The sequence below is a fragment of the Engraulis encrasicolus genome, chromosome 4 (genome assembly GCF_034702125.1).
Source record: "Engraulis encrasicolus isolate BLACKSEA-1 chromosome 4, IST_EnEncr_1.0, whole genome shotgun sequence".
NCBI lineage: Eukaryota > Metazoa > Chordata > Actinopteri > Clupeiformes > Engraulidae > Engraulis > Engraulis encrasicolus.
In genome coordinates this window covers 52,936,787-52,963,325 of record NC_085860.1, presented here as the reverse complement: position 1 = coordinate 52,963,325, position 26,539 = coordinate 52,936,787, and the positions used below count along the sequence as shown (strand labels likewise).

The window sequence follows — 26,539 nt, the reverse complement described above, 5'->3', positions numbered from 1 at the left end:
GGCTGTCCAAACAATATCCCACCACACCAATGACAGCCATAAGAAGGGAGGCCATGCAAATATTACAAGTCGTAAATCAAAGCTCAGCGCGGTCGGTCGGTCGTTCGGGTCTGGGCAGCTCGTTTCATGCTGAATGCCGGGAGTCTTGATGTTCGGGCTTGACGTGATGCCCAGACCGTCAAAGCTGGCAGAAGAAGATGGTGGCGTGCGGTTTGACAGTCTTGTTTAATCCCCTACTACTGTACTGGCAAAACTGGCATGCGAACATGATTGCGTGTGTGTGTGTGTGTGTGTGTGTGTGTGTGTGTGTGTGTGTGTGTGTGTGTGTGTGTGTGTGTGTGTGTGGTTTCACTTGATTAGGGGCTGGCATGACAGGAGCATTTCCAAACCAGATGTCACTGCATTGATGCCCCCAGCGGGCCCCTAAAAGAGCCCCAGCTGGAGTGGAGCAGAGGGCAAGCAGGGACGCTGACAGGGGGGGACAAAGGGGTCAGCTGTCCCGGGCCCAGGGAGAGAGGGCCCCAAAATTGGGTCCTCATTACATTGAATATATTGGTTGGGGGGGGGGGCTGTTTCAGATTACTTAATAATAATAATAATAATAATACTAATTGTATTTGTATTTGTATAGCACTGTATCATACAAGGCATCCAACTCAAAGTGCTTAACAAATGGGAAGAAAAAACATCATTGCTAGAGATGGATTTAAAAGGAGAGGTAGAGAGGAGAGGCAGAAACAGCAGGAAGGCAGAGGAAGAAGAGATAGAGAGATTGTAGAGTCATAAGGTCACCGTAGGTTAGGACCAGGATTCTTAGAGGCGTAAGGTCCATAGTGGCTGGGCCTAGCATAAGTCATAGATAGTCACACTGAATTTGGGCGTTTTGTCCTGCGCCCGGCCAAAGCTGTCAGCGGCCCTAGCAGCGGCTGTGGCAATTGGCGAAGTAAATTTTAGGTGGGGAGGCAGGATTTGCCGATTGTCAAAGAAGACCAAAAGAGGAAAAACTAAACCCACACACAGGTTCAAGTGTGTAAAGTGCAATAGAGACGCAGTTACAAATCCATACCAGTTTGCAGTTACAGTTTAAAGGAAAGGCCACACAACATTTTCATTCATTGAAATCCTTTTTTATTATTTTTATGTTTTTTTTTCAGGGAATACAAAAAATACTTTTGTGACCAGATAAATATTATACATACAGCATCATTTGTCATGTTCATAATGTCATCATCACTCACTATCTCAGTGTTAAGAAAGCCCTAAACTAGTGAAATGAAGGCGCTAGTTTGCTTTTTCTTTTCTTGTTCTTTTTTTTGTTTGTTTTTGTTTTTGTTTTTCTCATTTTCTTGCTGCGGTTAAGACACACCACATTTTGTAACCACACATTTCAATATCTTCATCACATTTATTGTTTTGAATAAAACATAATCAAAACAAAGCAAAAAAACCAACAACAGAAACAATAAAACTTCATTAGTAGTGGTTTTCCCACGACAGACATTAGAGGAGGAGGAGTTTTCCTCAGAGGTCTCATGGGGGGAACAGGAGACAGCTGTGGCACTGCTACATCAACTCCAGAAACAAATAAACAAATAAACAAAAGGGGACAAAAAATAAACAAAAACAAAAACAAGGTAGCAGATTTTACTCAGAACGAAGGTCGGGGAGATTTTGCGTCATGACTTCAAAAGCATCACGGGACATGCTCATGGAATGCACAGTACTTCCTTAGTATATAAATCCTTAGGGTATTCGATCATGTTAGTACACAGTAGGTTCTCAATTCGGATCACCATTTTTTTATTACTTTTATATTCGTGTTTTATTTTGTCATATCGCTACAGCGTGTGGGAGGGATGATCAACAGAGAAGTGACTGCCAGGCCACTTCAGCGGTGATCGAGGACCACTTAGTAGATTCAATATGGCTGACGACGAGGCCCAACGCATGGGGTACATTCCAATATGCGACCTTGCGTCCTCCACTTGTGTTTGTGGCCTCGTACCAGGAAGTAATACGTCTTCACTGACAACAGCATTATATTTCAATATCTCACAAAAGCTCAATTGTAAAGTAATTTTGTTTCTTTCAACAGGATGGTAAATGAAGAATAGTCCCCCAAAAATTGTTTTGGCTAGGCTGACAGCGGGGAAACTTAATTGCTTTCTCCATGGAGGCGGGGCATCAGCAAAACGTGAGGCCACAAGCCCGAGTGGAGGACGCAAGGTTGCATATTGGAATGCACATATGGCCTGACAAGGGAACACAGCTGGGGGACTCAAACTATTGTACTGTGACAGTCCCCTTCAGTTTGATCAGGACTTGGCTTAGATCAGAATACTACAAAGCTGGTTTAGGATAAGTTAACATTAAGTTAAGAAGTAAATCATCTAATACAAGAGCTTTTCTTAAGAAAACGAGGGCTCCAGGCTCTTATATTAGACAACTTACCTCTTAACTTGACCTTAACTTATATGGAACCAGCTTTGTAGTATAGGCCCCAGGAGAACAATCTGAGTCTCAGCCCTCCTCAGTGTGACCAAGACGGCTTGGATCAGGTGACCCAGCTATGAGGCCCAGCCCTTTCAGGACGATCAGGCTTTGATCATGAGAACAACATGAAGCCCAAAAAACCCTTAACTAACTAAGACCAGGCCTAGGCTGGGATCAGCTGTTACGCGATGCCTCCAGGAGTGTGTACAGTAGCTGGGCCACATTAGGACCACACTGTGAGGCAGTCCCCCTACAGGTGGGTTCAAGTACGACTAGGCTGGGTCATTAAGACCGAGCTGTGATGCAGTCCATCTACGTTCAGGTACAGTACAGTACAGTACAGTACAACCCAGACAAGGACTATAGCCAGCCGGGTCATTGTGACCCAAGCGGTGACATAGTAGTCCCCTGATGTGTGGTACAGGACAGGACAACAGTAGGCTGGGGCTGGGTCCAGTGGCACTGGCTCTCTCTCTCACTACATCAGCTGTACTCTCTCTCATTATTATTACCATACACTGACAGAATAAGGCACTATTAGACTAGGCAGTCCAGATTCTGAGGGAGAAAATGTGTCTTGAGTGTGTCCTGTGTGTGTGTGTGTGTGTGTGTGTGTGTGTGTGTGTGTGTGTGTGTGTGTGTGTGTGTGTGTGTGTGTGTGTGTGTGCGTACATATCTGTCTAGCTCTCGAAGTGTGTGTAGGTGTAAATGTTTGACACATCAAGATCCAAAGACAAACAAACAAGCAAAAGACAAAATGAGAATATTAAACCCTACGTGAGCTTTGAGAATATTAAACCCTACGTGAGCTTTGAGAATATTAAACCCTACGTGAGCTTTGAGAATATTAAACCCTACGTGAGCTTTCTATACCAGATGAGGATGAGGAGGCTCTGCAAGTGGACAAGGGCCAGTGATGGAGGTGGAGGGGGTAGGTAGAAGATGTGGCTACACACATACGCTACACGGGGTCTTTGACGTTTTTAGAAGGAGATGTCAGGGTGGCACAGCAACAGCTAATGTCACTATTGTGTGGAGTCGACACATTAATAATTTGTACATCATGTTTCACTTACTACATGGAATTAACGTTCTGTATATAACTCAATACAAGTAATAATATTTGAATCCATACACTAGTGGGATTATCTGAAGTTGCACCGGCTGACTTCGGCTACTAAAATGGTTAACGACTCAGACACCACCACCGGCTGCCTACAATGCAGCCAATTAACAACCAGCCTACCAGATAGATCACGACAAAACAGCTGGCTGGCTTCCGGCCCAGTTCCGGCCCACATCAAGTGGCACATTTCGATGCCTACTGCACTGTATAGCACTCGACAAAGAGTTCTCACCAGCCATTTGGATGAATGCATGCTATAGAGCTACAAGTGCTTTGTTTTTTCTTTTTAAATCGACACATAACTTTGATCCTCCAAAATGCCATGCATGTTCATGTACAATCATTTATGTTCAGCTTCTGTTAAAATAGAACAAGGGGAACATCTCTAGGATGAGAGTGTGTGTGTGTACAACAGTATGTGACGGGTTGCCTCCTAAAAAAGTTGGTTAAGTCTGGACAGCAGCTCACTGAGCAGTTGATTTGTCACAATTCGATTCAGAAGTGTGTTTGTGAATACACGTGTGTCTTTAGTGTTGGATTCCTAGTGGAGTAGCAGGCAGCAGTCAATTCTTTTTAGCTTTTTTAAAGAAGACTAATAGGCCTAATGTACACGACCGTTAGTTGGTATTTGTGTGTGTGTGTGTGTGTACTGTATCTGAGAGAGAGAGAGAGTGTGTGTACATTTTCCTCAAGCATATGGTTATTGTCAATGAGGGAAGAATTAAAACACAGAGGGGCCGCCAGGGAACAGAGGGAATGTAAACAGGAGCCTTTTACATAGACTGCTGCTGCTACTGCTACTGCTGCTGAACACTCACCCCTTATACAGACACACTGCTGCTGTGGAGAGCACTGCTGGCACCATGGATGGACTAGTGCTAAGCCACGTGAGTGACATCAGGGTGCGTGCGTGCGTGCGTGCGTGCGTGCGTGCGTGTGTGTGTGTGTGTGTGTGCGTGTGTGTGTGTGTGCGCGCGCGTGTGCATGTGTGTGTGAGTTCAAAGTTAGCTTGAAGGGACAGATTAAGTTCACTGTTCTTGTGCACCTGACAACCACCGACCTTGCTTTAAAGGAACAAAATGGAACCAGAACCTTGTGCGTATGAAATCAGTTATGAAACTTTACCCAATTATCAAACTTGCCCAGATACTGCTGCTGACCAAGAGCACACTTCAGGAGAAAACTGCACATACGTACAAGCACATCACACCTCTCATCACTGAAGTCTTCCATGCTATCCTGTGATAGAGCTACACGTCTACAGTTCTCCTTCCAATCATGTCACCCCTTGTTCTTATGACACACAGAAAGACGTAAACAAAAGTCAGTGGTGATTTCCTTCCTTTCACTAAAACATGACAATGTGCATCCGACGACATGACGGACTGTGGTAAGCAACGAGGCTTAGCCAGCAAGCAGACTAAAAAGGTTGGGTGCTAGCCTAGCCGTTAGCATATGATATGTGTGATATGTGTTTTAATACTGCTCGCTAGCCCCCTTGGCGTTGCGTGGCGTTGAGGATGTGTGGTGTTGGTGAGGTGAGGACGCTAAAACCATGCGGCAGGCGCAGCTGTAAACAGGAGGGGGAGGGGAATGTTCAGAGAGAAGTTGGGCGTGGCATTCCTATGTGTAATTTATTTAATATTAGTGGTTTTAAGCCAGACGTACGGTACGTGTCAGAAGTTAAGTAAGAAAAGACATCCTATTGCAATCGCTCACACAAGACTTGGACACTCACGTACGTACGCCATCCACAGGGTTTACTCTCACCATTAATAATCATGTCGCATCGTAAAACACAAGGATACATTATAGCATTTATTGCGTAAGTGTATACTTCTTATTATTATTATAAAATATGAGGCCTTTAATATTTAATATCATGAAGTTCAATACACGCCAACTCATGTCTGCACGGTATGATATCTTAAACGTCAGGCCTTGTAAATCGTATATACCTATGTTCAGATGGCCCTTGCTTCTATTTGTATTGAAAGACTCACACACCTCAGACACACACACACTTCAGACACACCCACACCCACAAAGAAAACACACAGACACACACATATCTTTAACACCTTCACACATACACTTATATCCACACACACACACACACACACACACACACACACACACACACACACACACACACACACACACACACACACACACACACACACACACACACACACCCACTCGTCAAGGCTTCCAGCGAGTTTTCTCGAGTGTCGACTAGCTTGTCTCAAATCCCACCCAATCAATCACACATTAACCTTGCCCCATGATGTGTCGTTAGATAATAGCCCCTCCCCTTTCCTTGATTGACGCGACCAGCGACAGCCAGTAAGCTTTGCACTTGGTACAAAGGATTCACAAGTAGCCAGCGCTCACCAACCAATCAACATTTACCATAGCTTCCCCTATCCCTCCCCGTATCTTTCAGCAAGTTCGATTGGCCGAGCAGAGGTGCCGAGTGTTATTAGTGGGCATCCACCATCCTGATTGGGCTGCGTGATGGCGTAGGTCCCGGCGTGGAGTGGCGTGCGATTGGGCGGCCGGGGCGTCACTCAGCTCTCGTCCTCGCGTAGCTCGCTGGGCAGGAACTTGTACTGCTGCTGGCGGATCTGGGCCAACTTCTTACGCGCCTCCTCCAGCTCCCGCTCCTTACGCAGCATCTCCTCCTGCGCAGCGATGATCTGGAGGAGGGAAGGGGGGAGGGGGGAGGGGGGGGGGGGGGGGGGGGGGGGGAGAGGGAGAGAGATAAGGGGGAGGGGGGAGGGAGAGAGGAGAGGGAGGGAGAGGAGGGAGAGGGAGGAGGAATGGTAGAGAGAGGAGGGAAGGGGGGAGGGAGAGGGGAGGGAGAGAGAGAGGGGGAGGGAGAAGGGGAGAGGGGAGAGGGAGAGAGAGGGAGAAGGAGGGACAGAGAGGTAGAGAGAGAGAGGGAAGGGGGGTGGGGAGAGGGAGAGAGAGAGAGGGAGGGGGGGAGGGAGAGAGGGAGAGAAAGAGAGGGAGCGAGAGGGGGGAGGGAGACAGGGAGAGAGAGAGGGAGCGAGAGGGTGGGGGGGGGTACGGAGGGAGACAGAGAGACAGAGAGAGCAATTGAGACTCAACACCCAGGCTGATAAGTTAATACATCTGTTTCTGTTTGTCTCTTTGCCATAGACACATTGAAAGCTACACTGACCAAGAGATCAATTCACAGACACACTGACAAACAGGCAGCGAGAGACAGACAGACAGACCGACCGACTGACCGCCAGACAGACAGACAGACAGACAGACAGACAAATGTATTGTACTAACACTTTGGCTAACCAACATACACATGACAATTTTCATACATCAAGACTGCAGTAACAGCGTTACGTATGACGTCACAGCGTCACGCACGGCGCGCTGATCTACAGAAAAGGTGCCCACATGCCTTCGTCCACAGTAGAAATTGGCGGTGCTAGCTACCTTTTGGAGATCAGAGCTAATCTGCAGCTCTGCTTAACCATGGGAAACACTTTTGACGGCGGCGCAGAGTCCGAATGATGTGGAAAAACAATGAATTTGTCACTGAAAATGCGCGTTTTAAAAAGTCGCCAGATGCACCAAAAAGTCTCTAAAGGCGCTAGATGAGGTTTTTTTGCCGCCAGGGCCATCAAAAAGTCGCTAAAGTCACTGGAACCGCTGGAGTAAATTAGGACACTGAAGGACCCTGACGACAGAGCTATAGGCCCGCATCCCTCATCCCATCACACCAATAAATGTTAAATATGGCTTTGCTGGATCTTAATCTGCCTCAATCCTCTACAGAAGTCCCATACAGGGCTATGGAGGACAAGGAGGCCCGTACAGGGCTATGGAGGACAAGGAGGCCGGGGGGGGGGGGGGGGGGGACGGGGGGGTCAATCCTCTACAGAAGGCCCGTACAGGGCTATGGAGGACAAGGAGGCCGGGGGGGGGGGGGGGGGACGGACGGGGGGGTCAATCCTCTACAGAAGGCCCATACAGGGCTATGGAGGACAAGGAGGCCAGGGGGGAGGGGGGGGGGGGAGGAGAGGGGGGGCTATGGAGGACAAGAAGGCCAGGGGGAGGGGGGGGGGGTCAATCCTCTACAGAAGGCCCGTACAAGGAGGCCAGGGGGGGGAGGGGAGAGGGGGGGGAGGGGAGGGGGGGAGACTATGGGTGTGCGTCATGCGCTAGAATAAAAGTAAAGGACTGCCTCAATTTGTCTTGCTTGCTTGCTACGGGAAGGACAATGTGTCACACCCCTCTCCTGATCGGGACACACCAATAAAAATAAAACATGGTCTCAGTCGCTGGAAGGAGGCCTAAAGAGGGGGCTTGAAGGAGGAGCTCCCCCCAAGGAGGGTCCTGATGACATGATGACAGGGCTAAGGTTCACATCCCTCTTCTCATGACAGGCCTATATGGGATCACATCCCTTTCTCCACTGTGACAACACACACCATGAAGGTAAAAGATGGCTCTGGAGGAGGATGAGTGTGTGTACCACAAAAAGGAAAAAGATGGCATCAAAGCTCAAGGAGAGGCTGTTGAAGCAGGAGTGCCAGGGAAAGGAAAAGAAGGTTAAACGCGTTTCGGCTATCAAGCCTTCATCAGTGCGTGGTCAGCTTTTGGACATGGTGGTAATATAAATAAATAATGAGACGCAGTTTGTGAGTGCATATTTTTCTTCCTTAAGTTGATACATTTTATTGCGCACCCAAAGACATTCGTTTTTTCCAAAAAGTTGAGCGCATCCTTTGCCAAAACTTGAAAGTAAAATAAGGCATTAGGGCCTCTGCACACCGGTTCTGACAAAGTCCAAAGTTCGATTCCACTGATTTCAATACAACCCCGCACATGTCCGCAAATGAGGGGACAGCTCTACTTTCGCCGGAGCTGGACCTCGTTTATCCTCGCTCTGCTGTGATGAAATTGACCATTCGTTGATTATCACATCTGCCCAGTGTGCAGGGGGGTAACCGAAAATGACAGGGTAGGTAATAAAGCCAGGGAAGAGGTGAGGAGTAAATGTGTGGAGAAAAACCCAGGGAGGAGGTGAGACTGGGTGGGAGAAGGTGTGGAGTTAACCCAGAGAGGAGGTGAGAAGAGGTGTGGAGTTAACCCAGGGAGGAGGTGAGAAGAGGTGTGGAGTTAACCCAGGGAGGAGGTGAGAAGAGGTGTGGAGTTAACCCAGGGAGGAGGTGAGAGGAGGTGTGGAGTTAACCCAGGGAGGAGGTGAGAGGAGGTGTGGAGTTAACCCAGGGAGGAGGTGAGAGGAGGTGTGGAGTTAACCCAGGGAGGAGGTGAGAAGAGGTGTGGAGTTAACCCAGGGAGTAGGTGAGAGGAGGTGTGGAGTTAACCCAAGGAGTAGAGCCAGTAGAGTCAGGAGGAGACGGCCACAGCTGCAGTAGTAGTGTCAGTGTCAGTGTCAGTGTCAGTGTGCGGCCTTGCCTCCTCCACTTGTGCTTGTCTCCTTGTCCTGCCTCCTGGCCCCTTCTCTGTGGAGAAAACCATGAAGTTTCCCAGCTGTCAGCCTAGCTACAACAACTTCTGAGAGAATGTTTTTCATTCACCATCCCAATTGCAAATGAGAAAAAGACTTTACAATTGAACTTTTGTAAGATATTGAAATATAATGCTGCTGTCAGTGATGTCATCATGACATATTACTTCCTGGTACGAGGAGACAAGCCCAAGTGGAGGAGGCAAGGCCGCATATTGGAACGCACTCCCTGTCAGTGTGCAACACTGGCTTGCTTGCTGGCCTGAGCTTCCCGGTATTTCTTTTCTTTTTTTCCTCACTTCCTCTTCTTTCTTCTGGTGAGATATGTCTGACCTATAATTAACATAACTGCAGAGTCATAAAAGAAGAAGGGGGAGGAATGGAGGGAGGGGTGTTGATACTTTTTTATTCTTGAAACGCGAGTCTGCAGTACGCATCTATCCCCATCACATGCATGCACACACACGATGTAGCCTGAGGCACGGGTGGATTTGAGAGATGGCAGCGGTGGATTAGAAGGCGGGGAACACTTGATGGGTCGCGGCAGCCTGAGAAATGCCTTTCTCTGGCTGGAGGAACAACACACACACCCACACACACACCCACACACACACACCCACACACACACACACACTGACACACACACTGACACACACACACACACACACACACACACACACACACACACACACACATACACACACACACCAGGACAAGTGCACACGCACTTTATCCTTCCTTCTCTGGGAGTGTTTGTTCTCTGTGGGATTCTTTTGACTGTGGCAGGGATCCCCCCCATGGGCTTTAAACAGTAGCAGGCAAAGAGGAGAGGCACACACGCAAAGACACAGCGCGCGCGCACACACACACACACACACACACACACACACACACACACACACACACACACACACACACACACACACACACACACACACACACACACACACACACACACACACACGCAGTCTGCAACGGAACTTGAGAGGCAGGCACTCTTCAATTATTGGTCCTCTGGCACAGGATGAAGTGAGTGGGTTGAGATGTCCAGAGGGCGACTCCTGCTCTGCTCTGCTCTGAGCGTGCACTGCCAACACTTGAACCAGTCGCGTTTGAAGAGGAGAATAAGGAGACCCAGAGGCAACACTGGGGCCGCGGTCTGAGGAGCAGAATAAGGAGATCCGGACCCAGAGGCAACACTGGGGCCGCGGTCTGAGGAGGCAGCCTGAGTACTGTATGCAGACGCTCAGCCATCTGGTGCACTGGAGCAGTGTAAGGAGAGCCAGAGCCAACACAACACTGGGGCCTGAGGAGGAGAATAAGGAGAGCCAGAGGCAACACAACATTGGGGCCGCGGTCTGAGGAGCAGAATAAGGAGACGCAGAGCCAACACTGGGGTCTGAGGAGGAGAATAAGGAGAGCCAGAGGCAACACAACACTGGGGCGGCGGTCTGAGGAGGAGAATAAGGAGACGCAGAGCCAACACTGGGGCCGCATCTGAGGAGGAGAATAAGGAGAGCCAGAGGCAACACAACACTGGGGCCTGAGGAGCAGAATAAGGAGAGCCAGAGGCAACACAACACTGGGGACTGAGGAGCAGAATAAGGAGAGCCAGAGGCAACACAACACTGGGGACTGAGGAGCAGAATAAGGAGAGCCAGAGGCAACACAACACTGGGGACTGAGGAGGAGAATAAGGAGACACAGAGCCAACACAACATTGGGGCCGCGGTCTGAGGAGCAGAATAAGGAGAGCCAGAGGCAACACAACACTGGGGCCTGAGGAGTAGAATAAGGAGACCACTGGGGCCGCGGTCTGAGGAGCAGAATAAGGAGATCCGGACCCAGAGGCAACACTGGGGCCGCGGTCTGAGGAGCAGAATAAGGAGACCCAGAGGCAACACTGGGGCCGCGGTCTGAGGAGCAGAATAAGGAGATCCGGACCCAGAGGCAACACTGGGGCCGCGGTCTGAGGAGCAGAATAAGGAGGCAACATTGGGGCCGCGGTCTGAGGAGCAGAATAAGGAGAGCCAGAGGCAACACAACACTGGGGCCTGAGGAGTAGAATAAGGAGACCACTGGGGCCGCGGTCTGAGGAGGCAGAATAAGGAGAGCCAGAGGCAACACTGGGGCCTGAGGAGGAGAATAAGGAGAGCCAGAGGCAACACAACACTGCGGCCTGAAGAGGAGAATAAGGAGACACAGAGCCAACACAACATTGGGGCCGCGGTCTGAGGAGCAGAATAAGGAGAGCCAGAGGCAACACAACACTGGGGCCTGAGGAGCAGAATAAGGAGAGCCAGAGGCAACACAACACTGGGGCCTGAGGAGTAGAATAAGGAGACCACTGGGGCCGCGGTCTGAGGAGGCAGCCTGTGTAGTGTATGCAGACGCTCAGCCATCTGGTGCACTGGAGCAGTGTGATGAGGAGACGTGATGTGGAGATGCTGAGGGTCTCCAGTAGGGAGGACAAAGACGGAGCGCTCTGGCACGATGTGGCCTACAATACACTGCTGAGCAGAGGCGCTCTCCAGTCCGGCCAAGACTTAAGCTGCTGCTGAAGAGAGAGACTGTGGAGGATCGGAAAATGACCGCCGTCGGGAATCAAACTCGGGTCGCCCGCGTAGCAGTCTAGAGCCCAGCCGACTAAGCCACGCCTGGGCCCTGTTGCCCCATTTTGGACCGCCACTAGGGATGCACCGTTACTGACAATGGTAACGGTCCCGATACTTGCTCATTATGCTCATGCTCATACACTCATAGTCGTCAAACACTTGTCGATACCAGGCGCGATACTTCCTATTATACAAAACAACGCAACATCTCGTCATGTTCTGCTGACTTGAAAGCAGAGTGGGAAAGAAGGGCCACCTCAGACAGACATTTACTAACATTTAAATTAAAATGGAATGGACAATAAAACAAATATCACAGCGGGAAAAAACAATCTCCTCAGAGCCTACTACACTCCTGTTTATACAGCCCACATATGGTGTAAATAGCATACAGCCAAGCTGAAGAAGCTGCAGGTGGCTTATACGGTAATGATGCCTTTAGGATTCTCCTGATTTATCTACCTGAGCGATGCCTCCCACGAATTTGGTCTTGACCACCACGCTGTCGTCGTCCGGTTTGTCAAACGCAGCCTTCTGGGCCGCCTTCACCAGGTTATCAGAGGCACGCTTCACTGCATTACCCGCCGCCTGCAGAGGAGGAGAGAGGAGGAGAGAGATGGAGATGGAGAGAGAGGGAGAGAGAGAGAGAGAGAGAGAGAGAGAGAGAGAGAGAGAGAGAGAGGGGGAGAGAGAGAAAGAGAGAGAGGGAGAGAGAGAGAGAGAGGGAGAGAGAAAAAAAAGAGAGAGAGAGGGAGAGGGAGAGACAGACAGACAGAGAGAGAGAAAGAGAGAAAGAAAGAAAGAAAGAAAGAAAGAGAAAGAAAGAAAGAAAGAAAGAAGGAGGAAAAGAAAGAAAGACGGAAAGAAAGAAAGACGGAAAGAAAGAAAGAAAGAAAGAAAGAAAGAAAGAAAGAAAGAAAGAAAGAAAGAAAGAAAGAAAGAAAGATTAGGTAGAAAGAAAGAAAGAAAGATTAGTTAGAAAGAAAGAAAGAAAGAAAGAAAGAAAGAAAGAAAGAAAGAAAGAAAGAAAGAGAGAGAGAGTGAGAGAGAGAGAGCGAGAAATAGAGAGAGAGTAATTTAGCATCATTCTGTCTGCCAGGAATAGGGAGGAAAGGACAGCCTTTTTCATATGAACTTGACAGTGGGTGTGCCTGTAGTCTCCTCGTGGTCCTGTGAGTGTGTGTGTACTCACTGCATGATTTCCGAGTCGTGTGTGTGTGTGTGTGTGTGTGTGTGTGTGTGTGTGTGTGTGTGTGTGTGTGTGTGTGTGCGTGTGCGTGTGCGTGTGTGTGTGTGTTATGTGCACGCACACACACGCGCGCACCTGTAGGCTTCTTATGGCCTCTGAGTCCTGATCTGCCTTGACTTTGCAGGCCACCAGTAGCTGTGCTGTGTGTGTGTGTGTGTGTGTGTGTGTGTGTGTGTGTGTGTGTGTGTGTGTGTGCGTGCGTGTGTGTGTGTGTACCTGTAGTCTCCTCATAGCTTCTGAGTCCTGGTCTGCCTTGACTTTGCAGGCCACCAGTAGTTGTGCCGTGGAGGCGGCCACCTGCTTGGCGGAGGAGATGAGTTTCTCCTCGCTGGCGTGGCCCTGCACCGATGCGTTCGCCGCCTCACACAGGTTACTGGTCGCTGCAGCCACCATACGTGCCTGCAAGTGCACAGAGCCATTTTGTTTTATTTTATTTAAAAAAATACATTACATTGAATTTAGCCTACGCACTTATACAAAGCAACTTACGATCGAGGGCACAACAATCTATCACATACAACACTTGAGAAATATCAATATCACGATATTTTCATTCAATATTGATATCACGATATTTGCAAACGATATACAGTATATATATATATTTTTAAAGAAAGCCGTTGCTTGAGGCACCCATATCATTATATTTTACATTCTTGGTTGGATGGGCGTTCCTTCTGTTTAGTCTCGGCTACTTACTTCATTTGTCTACCGATGGCAGTTGCACCATCAGGAATTTTTGAGTGCACGCGCCCTCAGATCCCTGTTTGTACCAAACAATTCACTTCTTTCCTCCATTCAGTAGTGTGAGAGTAGTCAGGGAAATACACACAGGGTGCTCTGAGTGAGGGTAGGTTGGCTGCAAGTCAGCTGCACTGGTAGTGGCTCATGTGGAGGGGAAGGCTCTGTTGCTGTCTCTTTTGGCAGCAGAGGCAACTGACCAAAATATCGTTTATATCGATGTTATGAAATTTGTTATCGATACACTGAAATATCGTTATCGCAGTAAAATACGATATATTGCACAGCCCTAATACAAAGTGCTTTTTAAAAAAAAAAATTTTTTTTAAAAGATTTTATTTTGGGCTTTTGTGCTTTATTTATGATAGGATGTCAACACAGGGACAGGAAACGAGTGGGAGAGAGAGACGGGGAGGGACTGGCAAATGACCCAGGCAGGAATAGAACTGGGTCGCCGGTGTAGTAACCTAGTGCCCACGGTAGGGCCACTAAAGGTGCGTTCAGGCCGACTGAAAACCGAGCTGGACCCGGTTCCCACACCTAATTGCAAACGGGGCATCGTGTTTACGCCACAGATATTAGCGTTCGCAAACCGGAAAGTTGGTTCGCAACGCGAACTGCAAAATGCTAGGTTTTTCTCCGTGAACTGTGACTGCAACGTGGCCGTCAGCAGGTTTATCCGGGTAACACAGTCACATGCGGAAAAAGTTCAGAACCCAATATGAACATGGGCGGTTCACAGATAAGCACATTTGTGCCGAACGTAACTGGTGCGGGCACCGGTACCGGCACCGTTCCGGTCAGCCTGAAAGCCCTAAAAGTGCTTTTTTAAGTATATTGTTATTCTATTGGAGGCAGGTATGGTGCAGTGGCTTGGTTGGTTGGGTAGAAGTTGGGGAGAGGGTATAAGTTGGGACTAGGGGGGGAGGGCTGCCTTACACAGGTGACCGATGCGTTCGCCGCCTCACAGAGGGTACTGGTCGCTTCAGCCACCATGCGCGCCTGCAAGTGTACAGAGCCATTTTGTTTCATTTTATTTTATAATGACATTACATTACATTTACTGTAGCCTACGCATTTATACAAAGCAACTTATAATCGAGGACACAATCTATTGCATACGACACCAAAATGTGCGCCTGAGGGAAGGGAGGGGGTGTTTTATTTTTGTAAAAAAAATAATTCATTATTATTTTTTTAATTCACGTATTGGAAGTGAGAAGTGGGGAGGTGGGAGGGGGAAGTGGCTTGGTTGGTCAGGTGATGGGGAGGGCTGTAGAGGTGTTTGTACGAAGGGCACACCGTAGTCTGGGGAGGGCTGTAGAGGTGTTATTAAGAAGGGCACACTGTAGTTTGGGGAGGGCTGTAGAGGTGTTTGTAAGAAGGGCACACTGTAGTTTGGGGAGGGCTGTAGAGGTGTTTGTAAGAAGGGCACACTGTAGTCTGGGGAGGGCTGTAGAGGTGTTTGTAAGAAGGGCACACTGTAGTTTGGGGAGGGCTGTAGAGGTGTTATTAAGAAGGGCACACCGTAGTCTGGGGAGGGCTGTAGAGGTGTTATTAAGAAGGGCACACTGTAGTTTGGGGAGGGCTGTAGAGGTGTTTGTAAGAAGGGCACACTGTAGTTTGGGACCCCCCTTTTGGACCCAAGAAGGTTTTTGAGCAGGTTTGGGGTGAAGATGGAAGAGTAGGGGACCATTCCATCAACGGCGTTGACCCCAAATCCGAGCTCAAGTCGGTAAACTGCGCTATTTTTAGACAGAGATCCGTTCCATCAGTCTTGCTAACCTGAAACTCAGCTGAGTTGCCAAGGTAATTTATGCTCCAACTCAAACCTGGTAGCTCCCAGGATTAACACCAGGCTAAATAAATCAGTGTTTCAAAAAAGTGGAACCTGTAAGATACAGTGTCACAACTGGCGTGTTCCACTTAATTCCCGCCATCCTTTTACGAGATCAAAGCGAAACAGCCTCTCTATTTAAATAATCTATGGTGTGATGATGCCAGTAAAAACGACATAAATTACCATTGTCTTTCATTTCGGTTGATTTCTGATAATTAGCACATTTGTTCAACCTTTTATTGTTTTGATAATAATTGAACGAGGGCCTGTCAACCAAGGTGCCGTTGCGTTACCGCTCACCTACAGATACTCACAACACTTGCGATAAAGACTTGATTTGAGAAGGCCTGCCAAAGTCTACAACATGATCGCATTTTCGACAATCGGAGATATGGACTTCCCCTGTAGGCTACAACGTGCACGAGCGCAACGCCAGCTTTGATGAGCACAGCTGAAGTGAACTTAGCCAAGGCGCAGCTGATCTTCAGTGGTGGAATGGCGTCAGCCTCAAGTTTAAGCTGCCGTTAGTCGAAACTCTGCTTTTTCATGTAAGCGCAGCTGAATTCAGCGGCAATGATGGAATGGTCCCTAGGTTTATTGTGGTGCGGTTGGGGTGTGTTTAAGGTGCAGGGTATGGAATGGTCCCTAGGTTTATTGTGGTGCGGTTGGGGTGTGTTTAAGGAGCAGGGTATGGAATGGTCCCTAGGTTTATTGTGGTGCGGTTGGGGTGTGTTTAAGGTGCAGGGTATGGAATGGTCCCTAGGTTTATTGTGGTGCGGTTGGGGTGTGTTTAAGGTGCAGGTTTGGGGTGAAGATGGAGGAGTAGGTGTAGTGTGGGAGCTGGGACACGGTGGGGGGTGGGATGGGTCAGAGGTGGTGAGAAGATGGTTACATTGCTTTTTATTCATCCTGTAAGGCAATTCAGTTCATTTTTTTCATGTAAACACACAGCTGAGAAGGAATTGTTTCTTGCACCTCATTTTGTATTACTGTTGCAGGATTCACATAGAGCTGAAACATTTCAGCCCAGTCAAAATATTTAAGTGGTAGCTCTGATGGATTTGCCATAAAGCGGTAAACAGTTCTCCCAAAATATCCAACGAGGTTTAATTTTGTTCTTTTGAATATACAGGAGCCAACCCTGAGCTCAATCACAGTGTGTTATAGGCTGAGAGAGAGAGAGAGAGGGGGAGAGAGAAAGGGAGAGAGAGAGAGAGAGAGAGATCCCAGGACTAGTATAGTGTACTAGACAATTTCTCCCAGACTTATAGTTCTCTGCTCGGCCATGATTAAGTATCGCTGTATTTCGTCCAGTAATTCCTAAACTGAACTTTTTTTAATTTTTGGCACAATAATAATACAACACACACAAAAATTGGCATAGTAATCCAAAACCTTACATCCCTTTAAAAAATTCACAGATACATAGATATAAACCCAGAACTTCTTTTAATTTTGAGATATACAGTAAACAGAGGAGAGGAAAGGCAGATGGGTACTCACGGCGGATATGAGGCCCTGGGACCACTGGCCATCATCCACTGCATTGGCAGGGCTGGAGCCAACCTGAGGTAGAGGGGAGAGAGGGATATAGTTATGTTTAAATGGAGAGAGAGAGAGAGAGAGAGAGAGAGAGAGAGAGGGGGGGGGCAGGAAGGCAGACAGACAGACAGACAGACAGAGAGACAGAGACAGGTAGCCTGAGAGTAAGAATGAATGAATGGTATTTTTTGAGGTCAGAAGGTTCTAACCTTGGAAACAAATGCTGCACAAACACACAACTATATCAACTTTAAATGACTGTTAAGACGAAAAGGTGAGAGGATTGTTGAATGAGAAAACACAGACAAACAAAATGAACCAAAAGACAGTCTAGAAGACATCAGGAGAGTGCAAAGCAAAGTCACAGAGCACGATATACAGTAGGTATGCAAGCACACAGAACATCCCCAGGTGATGTCATCATTATGCGACGGGAAGTGCTCACCTTGCCCTGCGCCACCAGCTCCCTCTGAGCAGCGGATGCGGACTTCACGAGAGCACTGGTCGCCGCGGCGATGGACTTGGCAGCCTCCAAGATCTGCTCCTCGAAATCCAGAGACTCGTCGGCTTGCTGCAACAAGGAACAGAGTCAAGAAAGCTTTTACAACAGCTCCACTAAACTCTCTGTACTGCAGACGTGGGCAAACTCAGGCCTGGGGGCAACATGCGGCCCCCTGAGCCATTTCATATGGCCCCCAGAGCCTTTACAAGGAAGATAACTTTTAAATCCAAATTCAGATGGTTACTCAAAATTCTGAAAATGCTACCTATACCAAGAGTCTATCGAATTTAAGATTAACCAAAGACATAGGCTTCATCTAAATACATTTAATTACAATGTGCAGGAATATCATTACTTTCAAGTTACGTCAGCGTACATTATGTATGGAATAGCGGACGATGAGGTGTCCCGATATCAAGGGAAATAATGGACGAGGCGGAGCGTTCTAAACAGCCCGACGGCGCAGCCAAGTTCGCTTCGCCAAGTCCATTTCCTGTTCGCTTCGCCAAGTCCATTGCGCAGAATGTTGGGGTGACTTGACAACCAAATGCGATAGAATTGACGACTGGGTTTTTGACTTGACAACGAGATGCAATAGAATTAGTAACGGGGTCTTGACTAGACAACCAGATGCGATAGAACTAACGACGCGGTCTTGACTAGACAACCAGATGCGATAGAACTAGTAACGGCAATTCGCCAGAAAGTTAGAAAAGAAGCAACTTGGACGCCCGCACGCCCGCATGACATTATCACTGGGTGATAAGTTTTATTATTGACACGGGCAAGTTGTCTGTGGCATCCGGCCCTTCGGTCAATATTCTAAACCCAATGCGGCCCTTCGGTCAATATTCTAAACCCCATCCGGCCCTTCGGTCAATATTCTAAACCCAATGCGGCCCTCTGGCCAAAATAATTGCCCACCCCTGCTGCACTGCAATGACGATTCCCTGTATGGCGATGGAAGTCTCATTCAATAGAGAGCAAAAAAAACAAACAAAAAGAAAGTAACAAAAAAAACCCAGAAAGAACAACTATTACATATATTGTGTTTCTCGAGCATGAGAAGCAGTCTTTGATGAAGCCAGACGAACATATGGAATAAACTCAGTCTTGTTTACAAAGATGTTATTGGGCACTAATAGAGTGACATCTTGTGGTGTAAATATGCAACTACAACACAAGCTCTTGCCTCCCAAGTAGATAATTGCTGACCCGCTCGTAATGGGTGCTGCTGACACGTTCCTTTCATCAGTAATTCCCTCAACAATGCTTTCACATCCACAGGTGTGCTGTTAAAAGATCTCAACATACCACACCTTGGGGCATACATGTTGTACACACACACACACACAAACACACACATTCACAAACAGACACACACACAGAGCAGAGGACCGAAAATGCCTTTGTGTGGTGATTTTGTGATTTTCTGCACCATATTTCAGAGAGAATGCCAAGGATTTAACACACACACGTGCTTGCACGCATACACACACCCACACCCACACACACACACACAAACTGACAAAACACAGCCACACACACACACACACAACCCTGTACACATGACCACAAGAACACAAGGCGTCTTCTGGAGACAGTGCGGGACACTGTAGGAATATGTTTGATATATAGTTGGACTGAATAACAACCTAATATATCAAACATATCAGACAGAGGCCTGCTGGGAAGGCTTCCGGCTCTAGCGCGGCTCAAGAGAATGGAGAGAAGGAGGAAGAAGGGTGGAGGAGAGGGAGGGAGGAGTGGAGGCAGTGAGTGGAGGAGGAGTGGAGGGTGGAGTGGAGGAGAAAAGAGGACTTGGTGGGGGAGAGGAGTGGAGAGGAGGATAGAGAGGGGGTGGAGGAGTGGAGGAGTGGAGAGGAGGAGTGGAGGAGTGGAGAGGAGGAGAGAGGAGGAGTGGAGGAGTGGAGGAGGAGTGGAGAGGGGGATATAGATGAGGAGAGAGGAGGAGAGAGGAGGAGTGGAGGAGTGGAGAGGGGGAGTGGAGGAGTGGAGAGGAGGAGAGAGGGAGTGGAGGAGTGGAGGAGTGGAGGAGTGGAGAGGGGGATAGAGAGGAGGAGAGAGGGAGTGGAGGAGTGGAGAGGGGGATAGAGAGGAGGAGTGGAGAGGGGGATAGAGATGAGGAGAGAGGGAGTGGAGGAGTGGAGGAGGAGAGGAGGAGTGGAGGAGTGGAGGAGTGGAGAGGGGGATAGAGAGGAGGAGTGGAGGAGGAGTGGAGAGGGGGATATAGATGAGGAGAGAGGAGGGAGAGAGGAGGAGTGGAGGAGTGGAGGAGGAGAGGAAATGCTGCTGGGCATCGGCGGTGATTGCAGCAGGACATGCATGAACAGGTGATGAGGCCCAGACACACAGGTGGGATAAGCAGAGAGAGAGAGAGAGAGAGACAGAGAGACAGAGAGAGAGAGAGAGAGAGACAGAGAGAGAGAGAGACAGAGAGACAGAGAGAGAGGAGAGGAGCGGAGAGAGAGAGAGAGAGAGAGAGAGAGAGAGACAGAGAGAGAGAGAGACAGAAAGAGAGAGAGCGAGAGAGCGAGAGAGAGAGAGAATTGAGAGAGACAGAAAAACAAATGGAAACAGTCACAGAGAAAGAGATGGAGGGAAAGGGGAGAAAGAGGGCGGAGGTAGCAGCGTATCCACTGGAGAAACGGGATGGCGAGCCTCTTTATGTGCAGGTGACGAGGGCTGGAGGAGGAGGAGGAGGAGGAGGAGGAGGAGGAGGAGGAGGAGGAGCAGGAAAGGACCAGGCACACAGGAGTTAGGGAAGGGAGACAGAGGACAAGAGAGAAAGAGGGCAAGAGAGAAACAGAGGGGGAGAACAATCAGGGGAAGAGAGAATCAGAGAAGAAAAAAGGAGGAGAGTAGGAGGTTGAGGAGGAGTGAAAGAGGAGGGCGAGAGAGGAGCGATGGCGGCCCGTTCAGTTGACATTGACATGGAGGAGGAGGAGGAGGTGGAGGAGGAGGAGGTGGAGGAGGAGGTGGAGGAGAGAGAGAGAGGAGGTGGGATAAGCAGAGAGAGAGAGAGAGAGAGAGAGAGAGACAGAGAGAGAGAGAGAGAGAGAGAGAGAGAGAGAGAGAGAGAGAGAGAGAGAGAGAGGGGGAGAGATATATAGAGAGAGAGAATGGACAGACAGAAAAACAAATGGAAACAGTCACAGAGAAAGAGATGGAGGGAAAGGGGAGGTAGCTAGCAGCGTATCCACTGGAGAAACGGGATGGCGAGCCTCTTTATGTGCAGGTGACGAGGGCTGGAGGAGGAGGAGGAGGAGGAGGAGGAGGAGCAGGAAAGGACCAGGCACACAGGAGTTAGGGAAGGGAGACAGAGGACAAGAGAGAAAGAGGGCAAGAGAGAAACAGAGGGGGAGAACAATCAGGGGAAGAGAGAATCAGAGAAGAAAAGGAGGAGGAGTGAAAGAGGAGGACGAGAGAGGAGCGATGGCGGCCCGTTCAGTTCACATTGACATGGAGGAGGAGGAGGAGGAGGAGGAGGAGGAGGGAGGAGGAGGTGGAGGAGGAGGAGGGAGGAGGAGGAGGAGGAGGTGGAGGGCCGACACAGATGGCAAATGGTCTGTTACTACAGTATATAACAGGATCAGCACATCAGGGATGCAGTGGGGCAAAGGGGGGAACACAAACACACCACACTACACAGCACCGCATCACACCACACTACACAGCACCGCATCACACCACACTACACAGCACCGCATCACACCACACTACACAGCACCGCATCACACCACACTACACAGCACCGCATCACACCACACTACACAGCACCACATCACACCACACTACACAGCACCGTATCACACCACACTACACAGCACCGCATCACACCACACTACACAGCACCGCATCACACCACACTACACAGCACCGCATCACACCACACTACACAGCACCGCACCACACAGCACCGCATCACACCACACTACACAGCACCGCATCACACCACACTACACAGCACCGCATCACACCACACTACACAGCACCGCATCACACCACACTACACAGCACCGCATCACACCACACTACACAGCACCGCATCACACCACACCACACATGAAAACTTATTTTGACGCTAAGCCCCCCACATTTGGGCTTGCATGCCCATGGGGACCCTGGTTCGAGTCTGGACGGGGTCATTTCCCAGCCCTACCCCATATCTCTCTCCTGATCATTTCCTGTCTCTCCTCACACTGTCCTGTCATACTAAAAAAAACACCTCCTTTTGAGCAGGGGGACAGGCAAACATATACCAGGACGCACCGCAAATTACCACAGCAGTTGGGCAAAGGGGAAGTGAATCACAGTTGGGTTGAGGGAAACAATATCACACATCATATTAAGGACACAGTTGGGCAGAGGGGGCAGAATCACACACCATCACCACACCAACACCACACATCACATTCGAGCAGGGGGGTGGAGGTGGTGGGTGGGGTTGGGTGGTGGAGGAGGGGGCGGTATCACACAGTTGGGCACAGTCATCGTCACACATCATATGAGGGACACAATGGGGCAAGGGGGGAATAGTTTTGCACACCGCACCGCACCACATATCACCTGCTCCATTTGAGCAGAGCGGAACAGAATCACACAATTCGGCAGAGGTGGAAAGAGTACTAAAATATTGTACTCAAGTACAAGTACTGTTACTCTGTTGAAAATGTACTCAAGTACGAGTAAATTTACCAGTCAAAAAATCTACTCAAGTAAAAAGTAAATAATTTAAAATGTACTTTGAGTAAAAGTAAAAAGTTACTTTTTAACAATCAGCGTCTTCTGCCTTTAGATGTGCAAGGGGTGCACTGGGTTAGAGGAAGAACAGCTATGTTGATCTCCTCTGAGTTAAGTGAATCTCCATCGTCAGCCTCCATGTCAGCCATCAGCATTTGAGTGAGAGGTCGCACGCGCCAACTCTTTATAAACTAGGCTAGAATTCTAGAGTTTTTTTTTCTTTTTTTTACTCAGTAACGCTTGTGCTGTAAAATGTACCGAAGTACATTACTCGAAAGAAAATGTACTCAAGTAAAAGTAAAATTACAAATTTTAAAAAGTAGTTTAAAAAGTACAAGTACACAAAAAAGCTATTCAATTACAGTAACGTGAGTAAAGTAATTAGTTACTTTCCACCTCTGCAATTCGGCAGAGGGGAAACAGTTCCACACATAACATCAGGGACACCGTGGGACAAAGTCAATCACACAGCGCACCCCACATCACACAGCTGCTCCAGTTGAGCAGGGCATGGCAGAACGAAACAAACATCAGAAGGCTGTTCTAGTTGGAGAGGGGAGAATGCAATCACACACACCATACTGCACATTACACAGCTGTTCCCCTACACCTCTGTCTAGAAATCCTCCATTCAGCTCCCTACTGAGCACAGGACTTCAGAGGAGACTACCTCAGCGTGGAGTGATGTGCCTCTAGGCTACACGTCTGACCAGCTCAGGTCTGAGTGCTAGCTGCCCCATGCTACAAGGCTGACCAGTTGATTTCAGAGTGAAGTGCCCCTGCCCCATCCTACAAGGCTGACCAGTTGATTTCAGAGTGATGTGCCCCTGCCCTGTGCTACAACAAGACAGGCTGATGTCTGAGGGATGCAACCCTGCACTACTGCTCAGCTCACTATGACGGCTGGCCTGTGCTGCAGTACAAGACCAGCTGAGGCATGAGTAATGCCCCCCTGTACATGAAAATTATAAAAATATAAATAAAAATGATATTATAAAAATAATAATAAGAAAAAAAGATATGTAATGACTGACAGGCGCACGCACACCTGCACACGCCCACACACCAATCTGTAAATAGTATGAAAGTGTTTTATCAGCAGATGGTGTCCCAGACTCTAGGAGCTCTAATCAGCGTGTTGAACATCATCATCATCATCATCATCATCATCACCATCATCACCATCATCATCATCACCACCATCACCACCACCACCATCATCATCACCATCATCATCATCACCACCATCACCACCACCACCATCACCATCATCCGCATCATCACCATCATCATCATCATCACCATCATCATCCGCATCATCATCATCATCATCCGCATCATCATCATCACCATCATCACCACCATCATCATCATCACCATCACCATCATCATCATCATCACCACCATCATCACCACCACCACCATCATCATCATCATCAGGTCTGCAGTCTCAACAAGAGCCAACAGCCAAATCCCTCACCACGTAGGGCTACATTAGCCAGGCCACGCCCTCCTAGTGACCTAGTCAACGTTGCTTCAAGTCAGGCCAAGAGCAATGTAAATATCATTTCTGATCTCCTGAAAAAACGGGAACTCCCCCCACTTTGTCGGACACCAGTCAACCAGTAGCAAACCTAGGGAGGCGGGTCAACCATGCCGGATGGGACACGTTAATTGTTATGCTCTTGGTCAGACCAAGTCTCGAAGACATTTGAAAGTCGATGATAATCAGGCTAGGACTACATGTCTGTTTGGACGGCTTGTGCAGCTGTGCAACGTGTGTGTGTGTGTGTGTGTGTGTGTGTGTGTGTGTGTGTGTGTGTGTGTGTGTGTGTGTGTGTGTGTGTGTGTGTGTGCGTGCGTGCGCGTGTGCGTGCGTGCGTGCGCACCACGTGTGGGATTATGCAGCTATCTGCATCTGGTGTCATGTGTCTTTGTGACATATTACATTACCCGAGCACAGGGATAGTATGTTTGTGCGTACAGACTGTGTGCGTGCGTGCATGTATTTATGTACTGTGTGTGTGTGTGTGTGTGTGTGTGTGTGTGTGTGTGTGTATGTGTGTGTGTATTTGTGCGCGTGTACGCTTGAGTGTGTTTGGGTGTGTGTTCCTGTTCTGACATTAATCCTTTCAGCCTGCTCATCTTCCTGAGTGAGTGTGGCGGGTAGAGTGGGGACTATGTGGCTTGAGTGTTGTATTGGAGATGCCCTTTCACCCATTGGTTTGATCACATCTTGAGTTGTGTGTGGATATGCTTTCTGATCATAACACATCTCCTGATTGGGCTTCATGGGCTCAGAACTGCCATCTGCCAAGCCTAGGTGACCTAAGCATACACATTAAAGATAAGGTTACTAGCCTAGGTGTGGTCATAGACTCGGATTTGAGCTTTGAGCCTCACATCAACAAGATAACAAAATCTGCTTTTTTCCATCTTAGAAATGTTAACAAAGTGCGCGGCTTGGCCCCCCAACAAGACGCTGAGAAACTTATTCATGCCTTTGTCACCAGTAGGATAGACTACTGCAATGCTCTCTTCTCTGGTCTCCCAAAAAAATTAATTGACAAATTGCAACTCAATTCAAAATTCTGCGGCAAGAACCCTAACAAGAACCAGAATGAGAGAGCACATCTCTCCTGTCTTGGCAGACCTGCACTGGTTACCTGTCTCTTACAGAATCGACTTTAAGATTCTGCTCACAGTATTTAAAGCATTAAATGGACTTGCCCCTAGCTATATCTCAGACATGCTCTCTTTTTATGCCCCTGCTCGAGCTCTCAGGTCCACTGATGCCAAGCTGCTAAGGACCCCCCACCCCCCGCAGAAGAAGATCGGCGACGCCGCGTTTGCCTGCTATGCGCCCAAGAGATGGAACGCCCTCCCCATCGAGATTCGATCAACCACCTCCGTCGACTCCTTTAAGAAGCAGCTGAAGACCCACCTCTTCATCCTTGCCAACTCCTAGCTGCCAAGGCGTCATAGTGTCCCAGCTGCCGCAGCGCCCTTACTACTCGCAACCAGCCCTGGCAGGGGGCTCCCCTAGGTGGCCGCTGGTCTCTGCCTGAGGTTTCTTCCTGACTATAGGGGGTCTTTTTTTTTGTTTTTTTTTTTCTCAGACTTCACTGAGCTTTTTTTTTTCCCCCTTACAAACTATGAATCAAGCGAAAGGGAGTTTTTCCTCACCCCTGATGCCACCAGGGGCCGCACCTGAGCGCCCAATCTCTGTGTGACTATCTATGACTTATGATAGGCCCAGCCACTATGGACCTTACACATCTAAGAATCCTGGTCCTATCATACGTTGACCTTATGACTCTACATTCTCTGTCTATCTCTTCTTCCTCTGCCTTCCTGCTTTTTCTGCCTCTCCTCTATACCTCTCCTTTTAAATCTATCTCTAAAAATGTTTTTTTTTTTTTCCATTTGTTAAGCACTTTGAGTTACATGCCTTGTATGAAACAGTGCTATACAAATACAATTATTATTAAATTATTATCTTGGGCAATTGATTTTGTGGATGTAAAGTATGTTTGAATTAGGGATGGGCCGTTATAGAATTCTCTGTAACACTTTATTTTAGGGATACATCTATTAGCACTAATACATACAATGAGCCTGTATAAGTAACTTGTAAGGCATGTACAAAGCAAAATCAAACATTTGTTAGGCATGTATTCGCAAATGTCTTGTTCATGCACAATAAGGGATTTATTACCAATTTAACCTGAGTAAGGACCTAGTAGGCCTTAGCGTTTGCTTAGTACATGCCTTACAAGTTACGTATGCAGGCATTAACATTGTATGTATTAGTGCTTATAGATGTATCCATGAAATAAAGTGTTACCGAATTCTCTTCAAATGCCTGTAGCCTGGATACATTTGCATCTTGTTTTACCCAATCGTTAACATTACAGTAGGTCATGCCACTGGAAAAATGATTGCTGATGTGTGCCTGCCTCAATACTCCCCAAGCCAGCCCCTCGGGGTAACTCGCATCAGTAGGCCTGGGCATCCATATCGCTCCTTTAGGCGTCAAACATACCAAAGCCGAACGGAACGGACGCGAGACGAACGCGGTCTTTCTGCTTTCGGCCGGTGGGTTCTACTCTGCCTTTCACACTGACGCTCGAGTTCTATTTTCCAAATGCAGCGCGGCGTGGA

General features: G+C 48.3%; 1 protein-coding gene across 1 annotated transcript in view; it reads right to left on the bottom strand.

The window, feature by feature from the left end:
* Nucleotides 1–4,605: 4,605 nt before the first annotated feature.
* tln2b (talin 2b) overlaps nucleotides 4,606–26,539 on the bottom strand; it is a 351,125-nt gene continuing 329,191 nt past the window's right edge. The window contains exons 55-59 of the mRNA XM_063197707.1: nucleotides 17,555–17,680; nucleotides 17,071–17,133; nucleotides 13,203–13,385; nucleotides 12,200–12,325; nucleotides 4,606–6,318 (exon numbers count right to left, since the gene is read on the bottom strand). Coding sequence (XP_063053777.1) covers nucleotides 6,190–6,318; nucleotides 12,200–12,325; nucleotides 13,203–13,385; nucleotides 17,071–17,133; nucleotides 17,555–17,680 — 627 coding nt within the window. The 3' untranslated portion in view covers nucleotides 4,606–6,189. The remainder of the gene's footprint in view (nucleotides 6,319–12,199; nucleotides 12,326–13,202; nucleotides 13,386–17,070; nucleotides 17,134–17,554; nucleotides 17,681–26,539) is intronic.